The sequence below is a fragment of the Hippoglossus stenolepis genome, chromosome 2 (assembly GCF_022539355.2).
Source record: "Hippoglossus stenolepis isolate QCI-W04-F060 chromosome 2, HSTE1.2, whole genome shotgun sequence".
NCBI lineage: Eukaryota > Metazoa > Chordata > Actinopteri > Pleuronectiformes > Pleuronectidae > Hippoglossus > Hippoglossus stenolepis.
The window spans coordinates 15876284-15901105 of NC_061484.1; the positions used below are offsets into that span (position 1 = coordinate 15876284).

At 43.8% G+C, this 24822-nt stretch overlaps 1 protein-coding gene across 18 annotated transcripts in view; it reads right to left on the reverse strand.

Annotated features, from left to right (window-relative positions):
* Window positions 1–206: 206 nt before the first annotated feature.
* ptprdb (protein tyrosine phosphatase receptor type Db) overlaps window positions 207–24822 on the reverse strand; it is a 153590-nt gene continuing 128974 nt past the window's right edge. For 7 of the 18 annotated variants that reach the window (XM_047342058.1, XM_035169564.2, XM_035169505.2 and 4 more), the window contains 16 exons: window positions 24404–24628; window positions 24146–24306; window positions 23163–23174; window positions 21941–22053; window positions 21193–21290; window positions 18402–18525; window positions 15722–15897; window positions 11581–11700; window positions 10931–11085; window positions 9149–9434; window positions 6227–6405; window positions 5629–5755; window positions 4817–4942; window positions 4520–4674; window positions 3737–3872; window positions 207–3628 (listed from right to left, as the gene is read on the reverse strand). In XM_047342058.1, the coding sequence (XP_047198014.1) occupies window positions 3560–3628; window positions 3737–3872; window positions 4520–4674; window positions 4817–4942; window positions 5629–5755; window positions 6227–6405; window positions 9149–9434; window positions 10931–11085; window positions 11581–11700; window positions 15722–15897; window positions 18402–18525; window positions 21193–21290; window positions 21941–22053; window positions 23163–23174; window positions 24146–24306; window positions 24404–24628 (2262 nt within the window). In that variant the 3' untranslated portion in view covers window positions 207–3559. Of the gene's footprint in view, window positions 3629–3736; window positions 3873–4519; window positions 4675–4816; window positions 4943–5628; window positions 5756–6226; window positions 6406–9148; window positions 9435–10930; window positions 11086–11580; window positions 11701–13387; window positions 13412–15721; window positions 15898–18401; window positions 18526–21192; window positions 21291–21782; window positions 21825–21940; window positions 22054–23162; window positions 23175–24145; window positions 24307–24403; window positions 24629–24822 lie in introns of all 18 variants that reach the window. The other 11 variants (XM_035169516.2, XM_035169557.2, XM_035169582.2 and 8 more) reach the window with 6 other exon arrangements.

The window sequence follows — 24822 nt, forward strand, 5'->3', positions numbered from 1 at the left end:
CTCCAGGTGAGGTTGCCATGGTGATCATGTATGTGGAGCCTGAAGAAGCTGAGGCATTGTTCAGTAGAACCGCAGAGTGAATATAAAGATGGACTACATGACTACGTGTGTCACCTGAGTAGATACAATCCTGCTACATGTAGAAGACGTAGTAGGTCTGAGTTTGAGTCGCACACCCAGCAAATACACAGATCGACAGCAGCAGCGATTATTTCACTTGAGTTTATTTGTAACAAATGAAACTTGTGTCGACAAAGAACAGAAATCCATACAGACCTGTTTTCCGGTTTTCACGCGCTCCGAGAACCAATGTAAGAAAATAAAAAGCACTTGTTGACTCGGAGCAAGAAAACGAAACAAAAAACAAAAAAAGTTTACATTTACAGACCAATTTGGAGGAAACTGATCCAAGTAACACACCATATTTTCATTTTTATACAATTTATAAACTCCAGTTTTATCCATCTACATGATACATTGGGGGTAAAATAGAACACTTTGTGTGAGACTTGTCAATAAATCCACGACATGATGTATTGCCACACTGCTGTGCCATAAAACTGTGACTTCAGGTGCATCCTTTTATTATATCACTCTCTATTATATCTGATAATATTGAATTCACTCTCATAATCATTTATTTATTTAATATCTATTAATGCATATATTTAACAATCTTAATTACTCTCTGTGTTCTGTGTTATTTACATATACACAACCATGTGAGCATTACAGGGTCCGTCTTGACTTGAGTTCAAGTAAAACTCCTTTTGGTGTGGATTGGGGGGAGGGGGGGGCTATTAGAGATAATAGGATTACGAGTATTAGTGCATAGTACAAAGAGAGAAAGTGCAAGTCTTCCCGTAACAGGTGCGACCAAAGGGGGCATCTCAAAAGTGGTACCATGCATACAGAAAAAAAACGACGACAGGGTTTACTGAAAGTGGGTGGAAAACCGTTGACGATCCCTTATACTGTTAAGCATTAATGGAGATACAAAAAAAACAAGGTCAAATAAATGGTGATGTAGATGTTGTTGGAGATGTAGTACCTGAATGTCTCTCAGCCTCTTGTCGTTAAAAATGGAAAATAAATATATTTAACTGAAGACATCGTAAGAACAGAACACAGACGAGACGTTTGGACTGATTCCAGGTGAAAGCGTGTCGGCTCGGGTTACATTTTTTTGCCGTTAACTTCAATTTGACATTTAAAAAAAAAAGCCACGGCTGTTTTGGCTTTATTTCGATTTCTATGTTAGCTGAGTCAGTGCCCGCTCACGCTCGGCACCAAAGTTTCATGGCAGACGTTCTCCATGAAAGATATTTACACAAGAGTCCCAGGTGGAGAAGATGGAAAGCTGTCAACTTTATTATCCGTCCAAAATGATCCATCCAACCTATTTTGAAATTATATATATTTTTTGCCCATAGTTGATTTTGATTCAAGATTTATTTCTTGATACGATGATGCAGTTGCTGGGTTCAGAGTTATTGATCCAGCCGACACGGAGCCTCCCCGTACAAAGTTTCACAGCCCAAAACAACCCAGCACAAGATACTTTTCACATACCGTTAACGTAACCAAATCATAACACAGACATTCAGTTCACAAGCATACGCACATAAAATACACCAAAAAAAAAACAACCTTGAAAGAAACTTTATCAAAATAGGCGTGTAATATAAGGCACTAGAAATCTAAAATCAAAAATACGTATTAGATGCTGTTTGAAGTAAGAGTTTGATCATTCATTGGTTGCCTTGACACACAGAAGGATGACGTCGTCTACTGGAGTTGTGGCGTGGGACGCGAGATCTACTTCCTCGAGAGGTCAGAGGTCGTTTTCCTGGGGCGGACGCGTAAAAATGGTGGTGGGAGCCTCATGGAGCCTAACATCTGCGTGTCTGGAAAAATGTTGCACCATCATCGTGATGGCATATATAACTTGCTGTTAGTGACTCCACACAAAAATATATATATATAATACATCTACTTATTGCACACTGAATCAGACAGAGAAAAGTCATACGTGAGCATTCCGGTGAGAAAAGTTATTTTTTTTCGATGACCCCCTCCCCACGTCCCACCCTCTTCTACATCCTTTCCTCACGCCCTGTTTGAAAAAATCTTTGTGAAGCTTATTTGGACACATAAATATTTTTTTTTATATATATATTTTGCGTTCTGTGCATACTCTCCACACGTGTGTTCTATCGGGCTTTCTCTTGGCGTGCACGCGGAACAACGTGGCGGTGGTCGTTCGTCAGGACTTGGTAGCAGCAGGGTTAATACTGGATCTCTGCGGGCCGCCCCTGGGAGTTCGAAACAAACAAACAAAAAAGGGGAAATGGTCGGCCATTCTCGGGTGTCTGACGTCGTGGAGCCCGTAGAGACGAGGCTGAGAGTCCCGCGTGTGCGTGTGAACATACGTGTCTTTTAACAAAGAGAGCGTGGGTGGAGAATACAGGAGAGTGACACTCAGTGGTGGTGTTTAGTCGTGGTACTGTGAACATTTTCCACACGAGATTTGATTGTACACTTTGAAAAACAGTTTGTATCACGTTTAAAAAGAAAACAAGACGCTTCAGCTCATTGGATCACACAAAACTTTGCCTTTGTATGGCCAGTGGGGACAAAGTTATACATCCGTAAAAACAAAAAAACAGAACGTGCCATAAGGAATACCCAGTTTTTTTTTTTTTTTGAAAACAAGATAATCACATATTCATATTTTTTCTAAAAAACTAAATGAATGTTTTACTTTGTGGTATGATGCATTTTAAACTTCTCTCAAATTTCCCCATATCTTAAACCGTGACGCGTAAGGTTGAACTGGTGTTTTTTTCATTACTATATGATAGAAACATCTTGTTCATTCACAGGAAATGAGTCTGTTTCCAAAATAAAACAGAAAAAAAAAAAAACACTTCTTTGTGTCTTTTTTTTTTGGATGTGTGTCCTTGGTCTTTTTAATACTGTGTGCTCTGTGTTTCCAGTTTCCTGTTGGCAATTCTCTGGTGCTCAAAAGTCCCAGTTCTTTCAGTCCACGAGGCGTCCATTAAATGGATCTGCAGTCTCCTTCACGACAGTCCCCACGATAGAAAAATCAAAAACATTTGCTGTGACAGCTAAATACCGTAGCTGGGTCCTGTTTTCAAGTTGGTGATGCTACACTGGTGGTGGACGAGGTGCAGAGTTCCACACCCGGACAATGTAAAGCGATCTGGGTGCTCACAACAGCACAGAAATGAATTCAAAAAATCTAGATCTGATCAAGTATTCTGATTGGAACAGTGGTTGAAGTTGCGTCTTCAGACTGACCGATCGGCGTGTTTGGGCTGAGGGTGGAAGGAAACACCCTTGTCAAGCGGGTTGCTATGGCTCAGTTAGAGGTGCTGTTTCTGGGTACGGGATAAGCCGATGGTCCCCCTTCACTCTGCATGTGGTGGCGAAATCTTCAAAGAAACATCGCAGCCTAATGCATTAATTCAGGCTGCGCGTGACCTAAGAAAAGTGCACTAGGTGGGATGTGGCATGAGAGAGAGAGCCACTGGGTTTATGTTGCATAGTGATCGAAGCTTCCCAGGTACTCCAGACTGGCCCGGTAACAGAACTGGTACTGGTCCTGGAAGGGAAGCAGAACAGGTCGGTGAGAGGCAGAGACTGGAGCAGAGGGAGGCTGAGACTAAGAGAGAGAACATGAGCAAATAATCACAACAGTGGGAAAGCTCACCTCTGTCTGAACGGTGGCTGGTCTCTGGGTGCGCAGCATCTTGACCGTCTGGAAAATGTCCACCACGCCCTCGTACCTCATCCTCTCCAGCACGATGCTGAGGGTGATGAACACACCAGTCCTTCCTACTCCAGCGCTGTTGGTGGACAGATGGGAAGATATTTAGAAGTGGATACAACTAGATTTGTAGCACGAATAGTCATATGCAAGAAGGTGCACTCTCATCTCGTGTTCACATTGGCAACACTACCATAAAAAAGACTGGGTTGTGATGCAGGGAGAAAACCTTAAATAATAGGAACACCGTGCACATCTAGTGAAAAATCTTTTGATGGTGCTGGATCTACAAAATTGTGATGTTTTGTGGAAGTGGAAGAAGAGCTTTTCTAAAATCAATTTTTTCAGATTTTGACTAATCTCTCTTTAGTAGAGCCCCACAGAAGGCTAGTGGCTCCTGTCAGCACCACAACTAACCCTAAAGCCCTCTGTTCTATCCCCTATTCAAACCTGAGCCCACCCTCCAGCATGAGGATTGATGTTTTGTCTCTCTACAGAACACTGACACGTATTTAGGTGACATTCATTTAAGTTGACGTAGTTTGTCTCAAGTGTAATTTCAAAGTAGGTGAAAATAACTAGCCCTAAAAAAATGGAACTTGGTCCTCAGGGTCAGTAGATTGGATCAGTGCACTGAGCCATGACACTTTTACCATGTGACATAAACACACTGAATTACAATTTATTGCAGAAAAAAGCCCGAAGGACATGAAGGATGCATCTTACCTGCAGTGCACCGTAATTGGCCCGTCCTGGCCGAACTGCTCTTTCGTTTTATGCACCTGGCCAATAAAATCAATGAATCCCTCCCCTGACTTTGGCACTCCTTGCTCTGGCCAATCAGTGAACTGGAACTGACGAACCGTCCGTGATTGGCCATCCTGAACAAGAGAGAAAACGTGTTATTCTTTCAAATTGAAACAGTACAAATGATTCTCTCTCTCTCTCTCTCTCTCTCTCTCTCTCTCTCTCTCTCTCTCTCTCTCTCTCTCTCAGATACATGAACACAAACTGAGGACTCACCCTGGCATCGGTCACTTTGAACTCTCGGAGGATGTACTGGGGCATGTTGTACTCAGCCATGGGATCCACCACAAAGTACTGGTACCTGGCCGAGCGCTCAGCGGGCCAGTACTGGTGACACTTCTCCTGCAGGGGGAGCACACAGGCTTCAGTTCTCATCTCCACATTGTGATCCAGTGTAAATGGAGAATCATTTCTAGCTACTTGGTCACGAAAACATCTCCCTGCCTTGTGAAATTCATTATTCACTGGAAGATAATCTTGCGACAGATGAGATACGAGCTTCATGAGATATTACTCTCACCACTATCTCACTCTCGTTACTGTGTTCCTGCATTTTTTATTGCTTCATGTGCTGTTTCTTTTCTTTGTAGTGTTTCAAAGTGCACTCCAGTTCTCTCCTCATAAGGACTTCTGCTACTGGAAAGTCTGGAATGGAACAAATGTGAAAGTGCTGCTGATCAGGCTGCACTTCACACAGTCCTTCAAAGCAGTTATGGGAAAATAATGAGTCCCAATTACAACATATTGTGTGAAACGGTAAGTTACAGTATATGTTTAGGAAAACTTGATACTGTTATCAAGTGCCAAACCACTATCTTGATATTTGGGGTTGGTGTGACTGGAAACCTCATCTGTTATTTAAAAGCTGCAGAGTTTTATAAATGTGTGGGTTTTAAAGATTTTTACTAGACTTTCCAGGATAGTGATTACAGTGGTGTGAGTGTGTGTGTGTGTGTGTGTGTGTGTGTGTGTGTGTGTGTGTGTGTGTGTGTGTGTGTGTGTGTGTGTGTGTGTGTGTGCATCCGTACCCGTCCCATTTCTCTCAGTTTGGTTAACATTACAACAATGGTGGAGTTGTGTTCCCACAGCATCCTCCAGTAGTCCTCTGTGGTCTCAGCCAGGGGCCCTTGGGTGGCTATATAGGCCCTCTGCTGCCTACACACACACAAATACATAGATCACTGCATATATGAACATGACATTATTATTATTATTATTATTATAAAATAACTGAAGTTCAGTTCAGTTTTCCACCAGCTATCGTCCCACGATGAATTAGCCTCTGGGGGCAAAGGTCAATGTGTTGGGGTTTCCAGTGTAGACAGTGGATATTCAGACTCTTTTTCATCTACCGTACACTGTTTACAGTCCAACCAGTTTCTTTTATCACAGGAGTCAAACCTTTCACCATAAAAAAGATTATTTGGGGGTTTTGGTGTTGGGGCAAATCTCTATTAACATCTATCTGCCGTTGAATGCAGATGCACTGTTCATCTGCGGGCAACCAAATCCTGCTCAAACGTTATCGGTAAAACTAGAAACAGACACCAGAAGGAATCCAGCCCCAAAAACTTGTCCCTCACTTACAGATTCTGCAGATTTACACGCAGAATCATTTTCTCTGACCTGTATCCATCGATGAAGCTGGCGTTGATGTAGTCGGACCCCTCCACTCCTCTGATTGGCTGCAGACACACACGCGTGGTCTCATAGGGCATGATGTTCACCAGCCGGTTCTTGAACTTGTTGCATGGCAGGTTGGCACTCACGAACCGTGATGTGTGGGCCTTGGCACTGGCCAGACGCTGGAAGGAAAACAGCCTTTTATAATATCATCGTGACTGACAAACAGAATCTTTCACAAATCCTAAGATATGAGTCAGAGAAGTTATTGAGAGCGAATAAACACAGAGAATGGATGGAAAAAAGGGGAATACATTTAAATGTATTCAGCACAAGGTTTGTTTTTTGTTTTTTTACACCGGACAACTGAAATTAGAAAATCAGCTCGACTCGGCAGCCCTGAGGATATTTAACCAGACATATTCAATTGAATAAACAAAGAGGGCCCGATATAGGGGGATGAGGGCAGTGGTGGGGAATGAGAGAGGGAATATAATAAGATGGACGAGAGAAGGAAGAAGAAAATCAAAAGTTGGGGGACAGGAAACCACAAGGCCCCACTCTGTCTCAACGCACATATGTGAACCACAGTTGATCCTGCACCAGCAAAAATAAAAAAAAATAAAAGGAAAGCCTGGAACACACACATTCATATGGATATGTGCAGACAGGCAGACGTGAGCACACGCTGTACACTCTCTCTCACACTCGACCATTGGATGACACGTCTGAGGCAGAACAACAGAGGGGAACCGCAGACTCAACGGGGGAAACAACGGGCTCTCGGGAACTGAGCCCCGACCATCGGTGGCTACCGGAGCGCCGTGGGAGAAACGGCAGGGCCTCATTTTCTTGCAGACAGACCGAGCTGGAAAATCCCACAGTAACCGAGGGTTACTGTGGGATTTTCATCCCACAGTTCATCGGTCACCAGTTCATCTGGATGCCCTGAACACCAGTTTTCAACGTAAACAATAGTAACTCTTCACGTCATTTGGTTTGGATTTGACGCAGGATTATCGATTAAGCCTGACAAACACGAACCTCCTCACCGCTTTGATACGTGCTGTTATTTTTCCCCCCATCTGTGTAGCTTGGATGAAATCATCCCCTGTTGGCAGCCTTCTTAGAACCAACCAGTAAACGTGGAGTGAAAGGAAACAGAAACACTGCATCTTCATCATGTGTCGGATTCACCGAAAGCGGCCAGAGCCACTCTCTCTTTCTTCTTTCTCTTCCCTCACACATGCTTCAACGTTCTGTGATTTGATTTGAGGGGATGCGACGCCGCTCCTCCTCTGAGAAATTCCATCCTGTTTGGTGTTCTGTTGACGGAGGTGGAAAGTGCTGCTTCAGATGGCGCTCCACGACGGCCCCGGCTGCTGTTCCAGTGAGATGAAACCTGATGACTGAGACAACCCTGGCATATGTTTGACATCAATATGAGGCTGAGCAAACAGTTCAGTTCATTGTCATTCTGGGGAGACTACCGCCATTAGGACCGGAATGCAGGAGCATAGGATGAAGTAGATTGCTCGGAGTGGCTTTGTGTTTACTTTGCCCACTGAGCGTCTGAGCAGACACGAACCGTTCCAGGAAAGATTTAAAGCCACCTGCTTTCAATATATACCTGTATGGATAAAGCTGATTCTCATTTCACCCAGAGCAGAGCAGGCAGACAGGTCAGCAGAGAACGTGGCTGGCAAGTGGTAAATATCCGAGTAAACAAAATAAAAACATCTACAATAAATCAAAACGACAGCACTCTTGGGCACTCACTCTTCTTCGCTTGTCTATTCGTGTCCGTTCTCAATTTGAATTCTGATCAGCTGAATATATGTTTGAAAACGCCAAAATATGACCTTTCCCAAAGGTTTTATTCTAAACTGCAACCTCCCAGCCGACAGACTTTTCTGCGCTTCAAACTTTCCTGCTAACGATCCTTTGCGATGCTCATGGCCTTGGATTCAAAATGCGAAATCCCGTAATCCCTTTCAAATCCAACCAATCCGACATGACTATATGAAACTCTCAGAGGGTGACTGGAGATGTAACAATCTTTTAGAGCTCCGGGAGAGATTTTCATTTACTGTCAAGGTCAAGAATTTCAGGTTCATATGCCCGATTTGTCCTTGAGGAGGCGGTTGCTCTGAAGATGATGTTCCGACCAACATCTTGATAACGGTTGTTAATATGATAACGTTGTCACTTGATAATGTTGGTTGGCTGCTGATGATGCAGGGAGTGGTGTCTAAATTCCAAGGGAAAGATTCTCTAGCCCTCTACCCCGCCGCTGCGTGTGGAGGGGGACACTCAGCGAAGGGCACTTCATATCTAGGGGTAGGGCCAAGGAAGAGGAATTGGGACAGGGCCTAAAAAACACAACTGGGACACATATGTCGTTGCCACTGTTTGTGACACATGAAGTTATTAGTTGAAATGAATGCTGTAAACCAAGCGTTAGCCTTGATCATAAGATCCATAAAACTCTTGTGTATGTTTACATCCTGCATGTTAGTTTAGATTAGTTTAAATACTGGAAACAAGGTGAGAAAGCTAAAGCTTCATTCTGCTCCAAACTAACAATATTCACCCGTGAGCACTTCAGCAGCTTCATAATTAACATGTGATATCTCATTTGTTTCAAGCCACTGAAGAGACCATGTACTGTACTTTCTTTATGGGGGCAGGATGGCCCATTAGGTTCAGACACCATCTTTAGAAGTGTCTGTGAGGCACTAAATAATCCAGTACCAACTTCAGCAGTGTCAACTATCGCTAACCCGCTGAAGTCTGACCTCCTGTGTGGTGAGGGGCAGGAAAGAGGTGACTCTCTTTCAGAGACCAGTGAAGTGTCATCTTATTATCATTAATTGGGTTTATGAAGCGTTATAAATCGGTTGGGACACTGGGGATGATTCTCACCTTGAACTCCAGCTCCATGCCGGTGACATTCTCTCCCGGTTCAATCTGTGTCAGCCTCTGGATGTAGGAGAACAGGTTCCTGGCGGGGACCTCGGTGTTCCCGCAGGTCACGGCCTCCAGCAGTGCATCGTGGATGAAGATGTACTGATCCTCCGTTTGGACCATGTAGTTCCTCTGGGAGCGCATCAGCGTGACGTGACCATAGATGTCGATGGCCTTCTCGTGCTTGATACGCTCCGCCATGGCGTCGATCACGATGAAGCAGCCTGTGCGACCCACTCCAGCGCTGTGTATAGACAATGAAGTAAAAAAAAAGTGTTAAACAGACGGTGTTGGGATTTTATCACGAAACCTGGGGTATGAAATATTGGACAAATCTCTTCCCTGAGTGTGTGCTGCGATCTCAAACCTGGCTCTAACTTGGCACTGGTGCACGGTGTGCAAAAGCTCTAACATACTGTCCCTTAATCAATTAAATATCCCAAAGATGCCAGACAGCAATATTTCCAACAAAAGACCTGAAATTGACATCAGCGATGAGTCAGCATCGCCGTCTCACCGGCATGAGGAAGATCTCCTCTCCTATCGACATACAATCCAGAAAGCTGCCCACCCAAACACTTCACATTTCTGCTGTGCTGGTGCCTAAATGGTGAAAACCCCTGACCACGCAAGTTTCTGCAAATGAATCAAAATCTCTTTATATAGTTAAATTAATACCAGTGTGTATGTGCGAGCGCTACAGTGTGTGTGTTGTTCAGGTGGAATGAGATTGGGTCCATTGTTTGATCCAGAGTCTGGTTGACATGTTAAGACACATTATGATGGAGTTTGGCCGGGATAATTAAATTTGACTGATAATCCTGTTAGATACTCCATCTGACTGCTGCAGAAGATTAGGGAGAGCTCCTCTCCTGCCAACCTCTTCACCCTCCGCTTCCATCTCCCACCCACTTTATCTTCTCTCTAAGTACCCTTCCAACGCTCTCGCACCATCCCCGCCACTTTTTCACTCTCACATTTGTCAGTTTTTTTTAGACTCCATTTTCTCCCCACCTCTCCTTCTCTTTAATTCATCATTTCCATTCCCCGTGTCCTGGGTTTGACCTCACCTTCTCTCTATTCCGGCACGTTCGGTATCTTCTCCTCTAATTCCCGGTCCCTTGCTAACTCTCAATCATTGTCTCAATCCCTCTTTTTTCTTCCCCCCTGCCCTCTCATCCTCTACATCTATACCACACTAATTCTTCCTCCCGAGAGCTTCTCCTCCATATTCCCTCTGGTACCCTCTATCTTCTCCTCTCCTTTGCTTCCTACTGAGAGAAAATAGCTGCTTCATTCCAGCTCTTGAGCTCAACACTGTGCCAAGACGGTAATGACAAGTTGCAGAATCCTTCTCTAACCAATGCCTGAGCCTTCTGCCACTCACACAGCGGCTCATTTGAATATAAACTTATGAACCCAGAACTACCAGCAGCTTAAATGGTAAATAGTCAACAGTGGAAGCTTCTTATAGAAAAGAAGGGTCCGCGTGGCGGCGGCTGTTGTTAAATCTTGGAGATGATGGAGGCTGTTAAAGGAGGAATGTTGGGGTAAAAGCCAGTGGGGATGTTTGGGGTTTACATAATAGCAGGTCAATCTCATTTGAGTTCTGGACCTGTGAATGATTTCATACAAGTGCTCTTTTCACATACTCCTGGGCTTCGGAAAATGCTGCTGCCAAATGCAAGACAGAATAACAAGCAGATTCCTAATGTCAGCACATACACACAACACACGTACCTGCAATGGACGATCATGGGTCCTGCATCTGGAGGGTTGCAGGCCTTAACCCTCCGAAGGAAGGCCAGGAAGGGTGTGGGGTGTTCGGGCACCCCGTGGTCCGGCCAGGCTGTGAACTGGAAGTGACGAACCTCACGCTTCTCATTGGAGCCGCTCTGGACAGGCAACAAACGGGGGAACACATATAGCTTCATGTGGTTTCAAGCAAACTGATAAAAAAGCTAATTTGGCGAGACTATTTTCAAAACGCTTTTGTGTCGAGGACCTTGGAGTTGAAGAGAAATATCGCCACACTTACATTAACATATGAACAAACTGTATGAATGCACTGTTGGTTTAGTGAACCTGTCAAATGATCAATTTCAGAAACTAATCCACGATGGATCAAAATGCACTTTTTTATAGACAACAGAAAAAACAAGACAACAAGGGCATCTATGATGTGATTAACCTCTTTAAATGGAAAGATCAATAATGTATGAAAAAGATAAAAACATTCTAACCTGTCATGTTGGGTCCAATACAAACAACTGCACTTTCAATCACCAACTGTGACGTCAAGCGCGAGCACGTATACGAGCCTGCATGAATCTTTCAACAAATCAATGCAAACTTGACCCCATTACAGTCCAGCGCACATGGCATGTTACCTTGTAAAGAGCGAAGGTCCTGACAGAGTAGGTAGCCAGCTCCACTGTGTCCAGCAGAGTGACCTGAATGAGGCCGTAGGTCTCTGTGCCCCGGGTTGGCCAGTACTGATCGCACTTCACCTGGAGGACAAGAAGGTGGAAGCTGTGAGATGTGCAGAGAAGTTTAGAGATGTCCGTGTCTTGGCTGCATGTGCACGAGGCAAATAAGGAGGAAGGGGAGTGTTGGTGCAAATCAGTGAGAAGGTTTGCAAAATTCAGACAGAAATGCTCAAGAAAACAAATGTGCATTTTATTACATTTCAGTGTGTGACAGGAGTCTTTTAGTGTGTGTGTGGTGAAGGGGCAAAGAGAATTCTTCTTTCTGGGGTGTGTGATTCTGTAAGTCGTTTCAAATACTATAAAACTGTGTTGCATGAAATTGCCAGAGGTTGGTGGGCTCTCACAAGGATCCACCACAGAGCACAGCAAAGTCGAGCGACACGGTAAAGCTCAGCCCTCACGCAATTGACGCCGCGCGTCGCAATTTATTCCAACATCACATATCCCTACAAAAGTGCACACAAATCCCAGCATCCCTAAGCACCACAACCCCAAGAATCCCCCTGCATGAGGCCGTCATATTTGTAGTTCTTCAACCCGGCCTCGGAGACCACAGTAGCGAGAGGAAAAAAAACCTCCCAAAGTAGAGGAAGGAGGGGATGAGGGCCCTGGTATAATCAGGCCAAACCAAACGTTATGTGCTGATCCCTCCAGTCCTCACATCAAAGACAGCAGGGAGCTCAGCTCTGCTCGCTCTGCATTCCACTGCTCCAGACTGGGGATTATGCGTTTTGGCCTGGGACGTTCAGGCAGTAATTACAGCTTTTCAACTGTTGTTTTCCCAGCAGACCTTGAGACACTGCGGGGAAAAGAATGGGTCGTCCACGTAGGGGGGCTGGATGCACTGCCAAAGACTGAACAGGATGGCAGTAAATACCTGGTGTGAAGACTATATTATCCATTAATATATGGACTAGCAGCATAACTGCGCCATGCTCTTATGCAGTTTGATTGTTGCTAAGAGGAAGGATGCTGGCACGACTCCCGCAGCGGGACCATCTGTGATCATCTGTGATGCTAATGCGTAAACACATAATGGCATAATGTTGAGAGGTGTTAAATGAGATTAAATCATTTTCTACAGCCCACTATTCCCTCAAACCGGAGATACAGCTCTAGAAAACTCACAAAAAACATCCAAGATTATTCAAATCGAATGTTGTAATCGCTGCAAATTGTTCTAAGTACTTTATTGAATCTAAAGAATTTAAAGCAGGCAGTTACAATACAAAGATTTATCATGTTTACGAGAAATCTGCCTACTGCTCACAAGTAGGTGCCCTGCAGTCCTCCAGCAAAAAGAAAAACATCGATTCACACAACTCCTTCTGAAAGCGTAACCAGGGTATAAAGACGCTCTTTTACGGCTTTATTTCATAGCCACAAGACAAGAAAAGAGAAAAACAGCTGTGGGTGTGACCATGCAAAGTGTGGACGATAATGTGCACTCCCTCTGAACTGCTGTGGTTACAATAAACCCATTCCTACTTGACTATGAACGCCTTGTGGTGAGTTGAAAACAATTCTGCATTCTCACTCAATGCATTGGCTATTGCAGAGAAAAGAAAGGGGGGGGGAAACCAGCAGTGATAAAATGGCACCGAGTAGAGAGGAGAAAACAAAAGGTAAGAGGTATACGGAGAAAAACCATGTGAGGTGAGGTTGCACTTTAAAAAGGATTGGAAAAGGAGAGAAAGAGAGGTCTTGCCTTAGAGAAGAAATAAGAGGGCATCTGAGGGTCAAAGGGACACAACAGGGACAGTTGAGAAAAGGTTGAAAAGGAAAACAGTTTTAACACAAGGTACAGGTTAATAGGAAAAGAAGCACAGATGAGGAAAGGATCATTTTCTGAACAGGGGTCTGGACTTAATTGGAAGGCACTTAACCATGATTCATACCTCAAGCAGTTCTTGTTCATTTTACTCCAACATGACATTTTCATTACACTGGATTTTCACTCAAGTACAGATTCTGTTAACAACAGTAAAAACGCCTTGCAGCCAAAATGATTTTCTCATTCATTACCGAGCCCAAATTTAGCTGCATTTGTAATTCCTGCAGGTTTTTCTCACCATTCATGCATCTCCCACCCTCCTCCTCCTCACTGCGATCCGCTCACTTACCTATGGCACTTTTAGCTAGGTCTTCATAATGCTGCTTTTTTATTCTACAAACTATTTTTGTACAGCATAACTTAATCTGTCTATTCTGTCCTCTCCTTGTCTGTTTCTGTTCTCTCGAATCCACCTGGACTCTACTGACCTTCCTGTCCTTCCCTGGTCGGTCCTGTATCTCTCCACTGCTGTCAAACCAACTTTATCCCATTCCATCTTCACTCAACTCGAATGTAAAAGTACTCTACCCCTCTCTATGTGCTCAAACCTGAAAAACTGATCCTGCCCTATACTCACCTCTTTCATATTTTTCCTATTCCTGAATGTTGTGCTGAGTGTGTGTGTGACAGGCTGAACCCAAATCCACATCCAGACTTGCAGACTGAGCCGAACATACTGTCACATCAAGTCTGCCCGAGCAGGAGCAAGATTGCAAACCATTCTGATTTCCACTATAGCCTCTAGTTCTACAGATTTCTGTATCTTGATGTGGTTGAACAGGATTTCTCGCCTACATGTTTCAACTAATGTTTTGTCATTGTTTTGCACATTGATAGTAAGTAGTTCCTTCTGTTTCTTTGGCTGGCCAACAAGTACAAGATAATATCTGCAATACAATGAAATGTGGGTACCATTACCAAGTGATGGTTTCTTTCTGTCTGTCTTTTTAGACATACATACATATAGACGTACATTTGTGTTTAAGTCGGTTTCTTTTTGTAACTAAATCAGTGTCTCGTGAATTCTGCAGGTCAGTGAAGTCTGGTGAAGTCTGCAGAACGTCTGCCTGAGGCCCCTTGTGGACTGGATGAATTGTGGGTTTGGACGGCCCTCACCACTCGCAGACTTATTCCCAAGAGCGTGGCCGCAAAGTCTGTAAGTCTGCAAGTGTGGCGGAGTCCAGACATTTGGATTCAGCCATGAAGCTGAGTTCATGATGAAGTCACACCATTAGTTGGTCGGTCAAGTTTCCCCATTGGGTATTGTCATTTCAAACTGAAATGGCATGAACTAGAGGGATGCTTACAGGCAGTGTGGCCAACTTATTGCATTTGTTGCAAGATTTACTGACTTTTCCGACCTGTGTCTATTTTCATAAAAGCACGACGCAACAAATCGACTTGCAACTTTTTGGACAAACCTCAGCTACTTTTTCTACAATTGCCAGAAGTGCCCCGCGAGAGCAGCAAGCTAAAAGTGCCATGGGTAAGGCAGCAGAGAGGTGGAGCAGCAGACATGACATGGATGTCACCCTGCCAGCTCCCTAACACTAAGTCTTAAGTCTGTGTAATAACCAATTTAGTCAGTGTGCGAATAGATAATGGGTTGAAACATTGGACACTACGCAGAATGAGATAATTATATCATGAATATGCTCATCTGGTAATTGTTATTTCACAACAGTTTTCTACTAAGTCTTCAATTTGGCCCATTGATCATCCAGTCACATAATGTACTAGTGTTTGACCTCGTCTTGTTGTGGAATCTTACCCTCTTTACTTTCCACACCTTCTTCTCCACTTCTCTTATCCCATTCCCACTAGACATGATTTCACCCTTTCTATTTTAGCCAATTCAACTGTATGGGCTGTCAGTGGAATACCCAGACACTAAACAGGATGTCATTGCTCCTGCATTATCAAAATCCAACTTTTTTCCTGAATCAGCATTAAGACTTATCATGATTCACCGACTTTAAACACTAACCCAACATTAATAGTCTTCACCACTACCATTGCTCAGAGGTAATATACAGTGACCTGCCTTGTTAAACCTCCTATCCTGCTCCAGCACTGTTCCCCACACTCCTTTACCTGCTATCCTACACTGCCTCTCTATCCTATCCCACAGTCCCATATGCCAATGTTGACAATCTGTGGCCCTTACCCTCCGCCGACCCCCGTCTTATTCCGCCCTCTCTTTCTTACCCGTGACTTCTCCTCCAGCTTGGTCATCATGATAATGTTGGCTGTGTGCTGCTCCCAGATCATTCTCCAGAAGTCCCCAAAGGTCTCAGGGAGGGAGCCCTGAGTTGCGACATAGGCGTTCTGACGGCGGTAGCCATCGATATAGTTAGCGTTGATGTAGTCACTGCCCGGGACACCTGCAGGACAGGGAGAGAGTGGAGGTTGAGGAGGGTGGAGTGGAAAATGACAGAGAGAGAGAGAAGTGAGGAGGAGAATGAGCGCGAGGCAGAACAAACAGAGAGAAACTGCTAAAAATACTCTGCATGGTTTTATGCTCATCCACTGCGTCGTGTGTATGATGTTATTAAGGTTGAATGTCTCCGCACTGATCACTGGGAAACACTCTGTGTCCGTGTAATTTTCCTTGCAGATCAACCTGACTCTTCATGGTGAAATAATCTACAGTATACGGATTATTCAAAGTCTGCTGCCATGAAAGCGGGTTTATGTCCCTGTAATAAAGAGTGTGGATCATCTGAGGTCATGGCGGGGAGATTAATGTTTTCACAGGACCAAGCGTCCTTTAGTGTTGGATTGTTCAGCCGTCTTGTTTTATAATACATGCTAAGACGATCATGGGCCTAATCTGAGTATACTCTGGATGTGTCGCTTTGAATGGCAATATGACTGTAAGGCCATCTCTGTGTAAGACTCAGCTGACACTGCTTGTCCTGGAAGGGATTGTGTGTGTGTGTGTGTGTGTGTGTGTGTGTGTGTGTGTGTGTGTGTGTGTGTGTGTGTGTGTGTGTGTGTGTGTGAGAGAGAGAGAGAGAGACCGTCTGTGTGTGTTTGATTTAGGATCAGTCCTGCTCATCTGGGGCCTAATACCATAATCCCAAAAATCACTGAGTCACAGCTCAAACATGCACACATACACCAAAACGCCAAAGTACACACACAGGCGCACACACAGACGTGCACGCGTCCATTCAGCCGTGACCCGATTCTGCTGAAGTGGGACAAAAAAATTGCTTTTGAGGCGTCTGATAGCGGTTTACAATAAAAAGTTGGAAGTCAATGAGCAAAAGAATCACGGCAGGAAGGAACTCCCTTAGCACATTCTCCTTTGGTGTCTTATTTTATGCGCACGACTCAGTCCCATAAAGTCGTAAAATCCCGAGCATCACCGTGCACATGCCACACACACCGTGCACACATTGAAATGGCAGAGGAGTGTGGGGTGTTTATACAATTTATTTTAAATGGGATGGGGACAGATGGTAAGAAGAGCTTCTAACATATGCTTATCAACCTCAGTCTTTAAAAGACAGCTTGGCTAAATGCTTTGATGTGCTGCAACTTTATTGCAAGGGACTACAGCAGAAGCACTGTGCAGATAAAACACACACACACACACACGCATGGACGCAAAAACATACACACACATTTCCCGTGCCTTGGTGGCTTCACTAGCTTGGCAGATAGTGTGTGTTCATGAATGCGAGGAAAAGACTGTGAGCAGACGTGCATATCTGTGCTTGTGCATGTGTTGTAAAGCTAAAGTGGAGTAGTGTGTGTGTGAAGCCTTGCTTTACTTCATCCATGGGGTCCGAACAATGGAATTCTGTTATACTTTAACAGCTTCGTGGGGACCTAAATCCTGGGCCCCTTACGTTTAAGTGGCTTTTGAGGGGCTTTAGGTTCAGTTGTGATGGTTTCGGTTTGCAGAAGGGGCTAGTGAATGCAGCATGTTGATGGCAGGTCCCCACAAACGTTGTAAGACATGGATAAGACTGTGTGTAATTGGACATGCTCAAGAGTACAAGTGTGTATATGTGTTTTCAAAGCTGAAAGAAGGACAGACAGCCAGGGCTGCGGGACAAGTGGGGGTGGAAGGGCTGCTCACACATGCTCTGCCCAGATAAGGCTCATCTGTTTGGGCCCGGCCTCCCACTGCCTCCCTCTCTCCACACTGGAGCTGCCAGTTTCTATGCCTCAGGTCTTTCCCAGTCGAGGTGGGTGAGTGCGCTTCAAAGCGCACACTGAGAACAGGACTGAGACAATTTTTTTTTCTCATTTAAGACCTTTCAAAAAGATTGAATTGAGGAAAATGGCTACACCGTGAAAATGTATTAGTAACTAGGCTATAAATGAAGTACGAGTATAACTTTATTTCAATAGATATTAAAACTTCTCACATACATATTAACAGATATACAGACACACAGATACACATCTATGTACTTGTAATGACTCTCATTGCCTCTACTCAGGAGATTGCTTTCTTCTGCGCTTGTTTGTCTGTTTCTTAGCATAATTATGCAAAAACTACTGGATGGATTACTACGAAACTTGGTGGAATGATGCGCTATGGGTCAGGGACGATTCCATTAAATTTTTGCTGATTTCTAACAGAACAATCAACATTGAGCACGTTTGAGGGACTGATATTTATGAGTGTGTGAAATTTAGTGTAGTGCAGATCCAATTAAAAATCTGGATCTAGTGAATTTAAATGAGATTTCATATGGGAACTGTTGTGGCTTGGCAGAGTGCCATTCTAGTTAACATAATGCACTCCCTACTCTTTAACCCCAACCTCATCAATTACATCTAAATGCCCAGTCTGAACTCTTAACCCTGAAACCAAGTAATGGACCTCAAACATCACTTTAAAGAAATGAGGAATTGTGTGTCTTACCATCTATGCTGGAGAGTACAACCCTGGAGTGGTCATAGGCGATGACGTTAGCGTAGCGGTTCTTTGGTTTGTTGACCTCCAAGTTGGAGTTCTCCCATGTGAACTGCTGACCAGGGTCGACGGACTGCAACACACACAAGTCAAGGTCAGAGCGAAGCACAGATCGAAGAGACAGAATTATTACACTTCGTTCATTTCAAAGTAATGTTAGACACTGTGTGCTATTGTTTCTGGAAAGGTTTTGGGGTTTTTATAAAAAAAATCCAATTATTGCTTTTCCAACAGTCATTCCAGCGTGTGGTGTGTCAGGAGCATTATGTTCTGACAAATGGCCACAGCATACATGCTTGGGATATTCATTACTGCAAGGAAATCCCCCTTTTTGTTTCATGATGCTGAAAGCTAATATCATGAATCAAGCAAAGTTCACTTCGGAAAGAACCTAAGAACTAATAACTCTACTTTAAAACCCTAATAGTGTTGTAAAACATGGCGTACTGCTATTGTATGTAACACCTCTAACAAAGGCAAATTCATTGTTTCTGCGTCCGCCAGTCCTCTGGGCTCCACTAAGGTCCTTGGACATAAATGATGCCATCCACCCATGGAACCTGCATGGAGCCCTATGCGGACGTCCGCATGCAGATTAAAATGTATGGCCGCGCTGACTGTACGCAACAACTGAGCATGTCCCAGGTACAACATCATTTGTTCTTTAACAATTTCAAGTCCAGTCGGTGGCACACTCTTGGTTTGGTTGCAAAGAAGAGAAGAAGAAGATGAAGAAAATGGACGATAGTTTTGAAGAGTGGCTTTTTTTTTTGTAAAACCCATCTTTGAAGGAATGTAAGGACACACAAATGCTGCAAAATCTTGGAGAGAAATCGCAGCTAAACTTAGTCGTAATGAGAGTCTTCTTGATTTAAATAACGTTTGACAAACAACCTTATTGCTCATTGCTGCCACCAACTGAAAGGAAAAGAAATGGGGGATCAGCTACGCATGCGTGGAACGCCAGACCGACGCTGACCCTCATTTTAGTATGAAAGTAACCGTGGGCATCGACGTGTGACTAGAATGAGTGGGCAGATCTCAGCGGACACGGAACATGGAAAGTATGGTCAACTCTTAATATCATGCAAATCCTTGGTACATCTCAAAATTGGCCACAAAATAACGAAATTACCATGTAGAAGAGGCAAGAACTGGACCATTCAATCAATCTGAGCACACAGCCATTGTTCACCGTTGCTGTACCATAACCCCACCGTTGAAACCAAGTACAAATTGAAAATTAATAAGGCTTCGCTGGCATTGGAAAGGAATGTGATGGAACGTGATATCCCATTTCTAGAAACAACAGTGAGGTAGGGACTTTCCACGGTTTAAAAGAAAAAAAAACAGCAGCGACCACAGAAAGAAGATAAAAGCACGATAAATTCTTAAGGGAGAGAAAGGATGGTTGTGTTAGACCAACACATTAAGTTCCTGGTGGGTAATTACAGTGTAACCATTACTGTTTGCTGGGAGCGGCAGACATGAGGTCATTAAGAGGCTGTCAATGGAGAGGGACGAAGAGCAGAGAGCCAGGGCAGTTTAGCAATTTTGAATATTTTATGACACATAATTATGGTTTGGTTGGGGGATAAATGGACAGGGGTGGTACTAGAGGAGTGCATGTATGTGTGTGTGTGTGTGTGTATGTGTGTGTTTGAGGGCGCTTTCCGCTTGCTGCCCAATATCATGTGTGTCTGATTATTACACCGCAATCGTTTCTGGCCCGTCTTTCTCCCTCCCCTCAGACCCGCTCCATCCATCTCTCCCGTTCCCTCGTTAAGTGTTCAGCACCGAACAAAGCACACAGTCATGCAGAGAGAATGCGAGGCTCAACCGAGTGGTTCCAACTCGCACCACAATTACATACGGCTTCTCCCTCACTGTCTCTTCCACACCATCTTCCAACGCTTTTTCGCCCTAAAACATCCCCGCTCTGTTTTCCTACTCTTTGCACAAACTGTCCTCATCTTATTGTGTCTCTCTGTCACACACACTTTGTCTCTCTCTTCTTCTGGTAGCCAATTAAAGCCTTGTGTCGCCGTCCTCACCCAGAGGGCGTCGGTTTTAAACCATTTCTTTTTTTTATTGTGCAAGGAAAAGAAAACATTTTTACCCATTTAATAAATCTCTGTGGAGCTCATTGTGATGCTGCGGTTATTTGCAACACAGGCAGGGAAATATTGTGGAATATTTCGATTAATGTTTTTTTTGTAGTTGCAGCACACAAAGTTCCGGCACATTGTTATCTCCGTGTGGAGGCTTTTTTTTTTTTGGTACCACATGAAATGTGCTGCAAGTTGAAGAAAACTAATCAAGCCTCTCTTTTTTTTGCAGGGAACACTCACTTCCTGTATCTCTCTGCGAACGCTGCTCTCTTTCGCTGCTTCGCTATTTCTATCTACTCTCTTTCTTCACCACGGGATGAAAACGAGGGTTTGATAACCATCTGGCTGTAAGCAAACTCTCTCTGAGCTTGCAATTTCAATTTCACTCTTACATTTGTATAGATAATAACAAGGCGACAGCGAGAGAGGAGAATGTGTGTTATCTTGTGTCGTTTCTATGAAGACAAATCAAAACGCAACTTAGCCGCATCTACATCGCATGCCATTGAAATTGAAACTGAACAATAAAAGAAATGATGAGTCAAAGATAAATGTGTGTGGCTGCATCAAAACCACACGAATTTCCCCCAAGTTTAAGATTTCCAGGAACTGATAATCAGCATTCCTACCTCGTACTCTTGAGAGAACTTGAGATTGTCGTTTGCCTTGAGGCGCTCAATGTGATCTGCCATCTCCGAGATGGGGATGGGCGGGTGACTTGCCATGCCTGCCGAGCACAGAAATAAGAAAAAGAGGCCATTTTGATACACGTACAACTGAACTCTATGGGAGGAAAATGTTAGGAGTTAGGATTCTCAGAGGAGGTGTTGTTTAGTGCTTGGTCCATGATCAGCGGAGGAAGCAAATGGAGTGTGTTTTATTTTTTTTTGTTAAGTGACCATATTTTCTCTAGGCAGACAGAAAGAACAATGTGCGTGTTCTGAAAGTTACTGAGGCACAATAACACGTCCTCAGAGTATATGCACACACTGCTGGTGAAGATAAAAAAAGACACAGGCGGTTAAAAAATTTAGCATGAACATTTTTTTGTTGGGGTGGTTTTAAAAGAAGTGTTCCAGAGGCGTTTTCATGAAATGTTGTCAAAGCAGCTTCATCCTATTTGGGATGGACGTAAGAAAGAAAGCATGACAATGGGAAAGAAAAAAGACATAACACAGAAAAAAGAATTTCCATGGTGGACCAACTAAGACCAACTAACTTGACAAACGGCGATAGCCGCGGTACACTGATACGCGGTAGGCTGAAAAGGGAAACAACAGCAGTGTTAAACCTGTTTATAGAAACACAACTAATACTTCACACATCCAGCCACATAGTGTATTAGTGTGTCACTGTGTATACCAGTGTCCAGTCTACCTGGAGTCTGGAAGTTGATCCTGCGGAGCTCCACAGGATCAGTGGGGTGGTGAGACGACATGGCTTTGCTGCAGGGGAAACTGCCCTTCCTGCCTTCAGCCTCAGCTCGTTTCCTGGAACAACACATCAGCAGAATTAACGTACATGCACCTCAACCTGATTAATCAACCTTTTACTGCATGGAAAAAATGTACCTACGCGATTTGTAAACTTAAGCATTTGCATATATCCAATAACCCCAGAAATCTCTGTATGTCAAACGCTCACCTCAACACTGTTAATGTTATCGGCTTCACACTTGGCATGTGTATTGTTGAGGGCCCGAGGTGCAGTGTTGAATTTGGTGCGATTTGAACACCTGATATTTTCAATCATTCAATACGAATAAACTTTGAATAAACACGAGACCAGCGCGCTGTAGCAGCAGCGGCTGGGACACATCAACTTAAGTGACATTGTTGATCACGACAACAGCAACAACAATTGATTTTCCAGTTCTGGGTTCTGTGTACTGAGTCGAGCTTCACCAAACTTTGAACGAACAGATGAACAGCTCTTTGTGCAGCAGCGGTGGTGCAGCTTCAGGGTTCTGTGGATTGAGTCCAGCAGCAGGTCTTTACTTGTTGTGGCTGAAAGACTGCAGGTCACTTTTAGAGTTTCACAAAGAAAATCTGCAGCCAGCATCACCACAGGCCAAACAAACAGCCAATTCCAAACAGGCACTGCACTAGTTGTAATTAATTGTCCACATAATATGAATGTTAAACGTAAAACAGTTACTTTAACATTTACAGGGATAGCTGTGATTCAGAGGAAATTGCTTTAGCGTTGCAGCTTTCTCTATGTTAATGACCGACTCACTGTCTGACGGGGGGTGCGTATCTGTTTTTGTTTAAAGTCTCCTCTGGAGTTAAACGTGACATTAAAAGCAATTGAAGTGAAAAACCTCCTGCAGCGCAGTGGCCACTGTTTATTACCCTCAATATTTACAATGTGCTTATATGCCTGCATCAATTATCCAGTGCACTGGCTAAATCGTTTACACCTTCCAGTGCGCAATTTATCCAATACACTCTATGCTACTACGCAGTCGTTAAAGAAACCTTTTAATGGTAATCCTTGCTCTATTGGGATCTATTACACAAAGTATTATTTGCAAAGGCTTTTTAAGGAAAATGCCCCTTTAGGGAAGAGAAAATGCTAATAAGTAGTGTTTGTTTACCTGTCAGGTTGGCTGGATCCAAACAGGGACAGGGGCGGATAAAAGAACAGACAGGGATGAATAACATTAGTGTCCAATCAAAAAACATCAGGGGCTGAAACAAAGCTGAAGCGATCAGTCCTTCTATACTTCTCATTAAAAATAATCACTTCCTTATTCCGTATGTTAAATATATAAAACAGAACCTCCTGAGCCGTGCATATAAATCACAATGAGAAAATAACTGAATCCCCACACAAACACTGCCTACATATTATCGCCCAGCGCACCCTCACTGTGACATCCACTCCATAATAACACGCTGCAGACGTATCACAAAGTGCAATTCAGCTACAAGTGAGACATTAATGGCTGCGCACACCACCAGAGGTTACACCGGGGCTTATGAACTTGAGATTATTAGCATCAAGGTTGACAGTTTTGCTGCGCCACATCAGCCACAGCAATTATTCATGTGCATTAACGAAGCTGATTATCATGATGATCGTTATCATGAATAATGCTGATGGGTGATAATGGCATCTTCCGCTGTCGGCCCTGTTCGCTCCCTGTGTATAGATTTAAAAGCAAGCTACACAGGAAACTTCTAAAAATGCTAAATTCAGCAATGATGAGTAACAGATTGGGAGGTTAATTGCCCTTTTGTGTCAGCGCCGAGGAGCAATAAATATACTTTAATGTTCAGTGTATGTTCCATAAATAATGGAGACGCATCATTCTGTCTTGCTTACTCCTGTCTGATGTCTGAGTCACTGACAAAAGGTTTGGGATTTAAAGAGTAACTCTGATATTTTTCAACCTGGGCCCTTTGTTTATAAATTTGTGTAAATGAATGGTGCTTAGAAAGAATAGGTTCAGTAGATTACCTCCACCGGCGGCTATACAGGAGTCTGTATCCAGATCATTTTAGTTTCTCTTCACATCGGGCTGAAGGACGCAGCAAAGGCCCATGTGTAAGACTGTGAGTTTGACTTTGTTCATACCTCTTGAACAGGAGAATGGCGATGACAATGCAGACGATGAAGATGACAGCCAGCACAGGACCCACCACCCACAGCAGCCCCTCCTCTTCATCAACTATTGGCTTTGGGTCCACATCCAGTGAGGTGACGGGGTCAGAATAAGGGCTAGTGGCAAACATGGTCTGTAGGAAGACATGGTTTCCAAATATAAATTTGACAGAAGTGCCTTTAGATGGATGAAATACATTTGTGTGTGTGTGTGTGTTTGTTTTTACTCACATTCTCGGAGAGGTCGAGCAGTGCGAGCACAAAGAACACATACTCCTGTCCGTTCTGCAGTGGACGGTTGCGGAAGTCACCATAGTTTCGTCCGTCACCCAGTGTGAACTCCAGGGGGAGGGTCTTAAAGTGGGCAGTGACATAGGCCCTGGGATCTGATTGGCCCGCCTGTCTGCGGATGCGAAGGGCGTGACTGATACTCGTCCTGTTGATCTCCTTTAGGAGCTGAGTGGAGAGGAATTGAAAAGTTGACATGGAGAAAGGAAGGATGAAGCAGAAAGGTGATGGGCAAGTAGAAGTCAATATAATTATTTTGATTCATGCCAGCTTTAAAAAAGTGCAGCATTAATAGATACTACAATTCAACAATGAATTTATCTGATACATCAAAAGCAATTCAGTCCTTTTTTCTGCAGTTG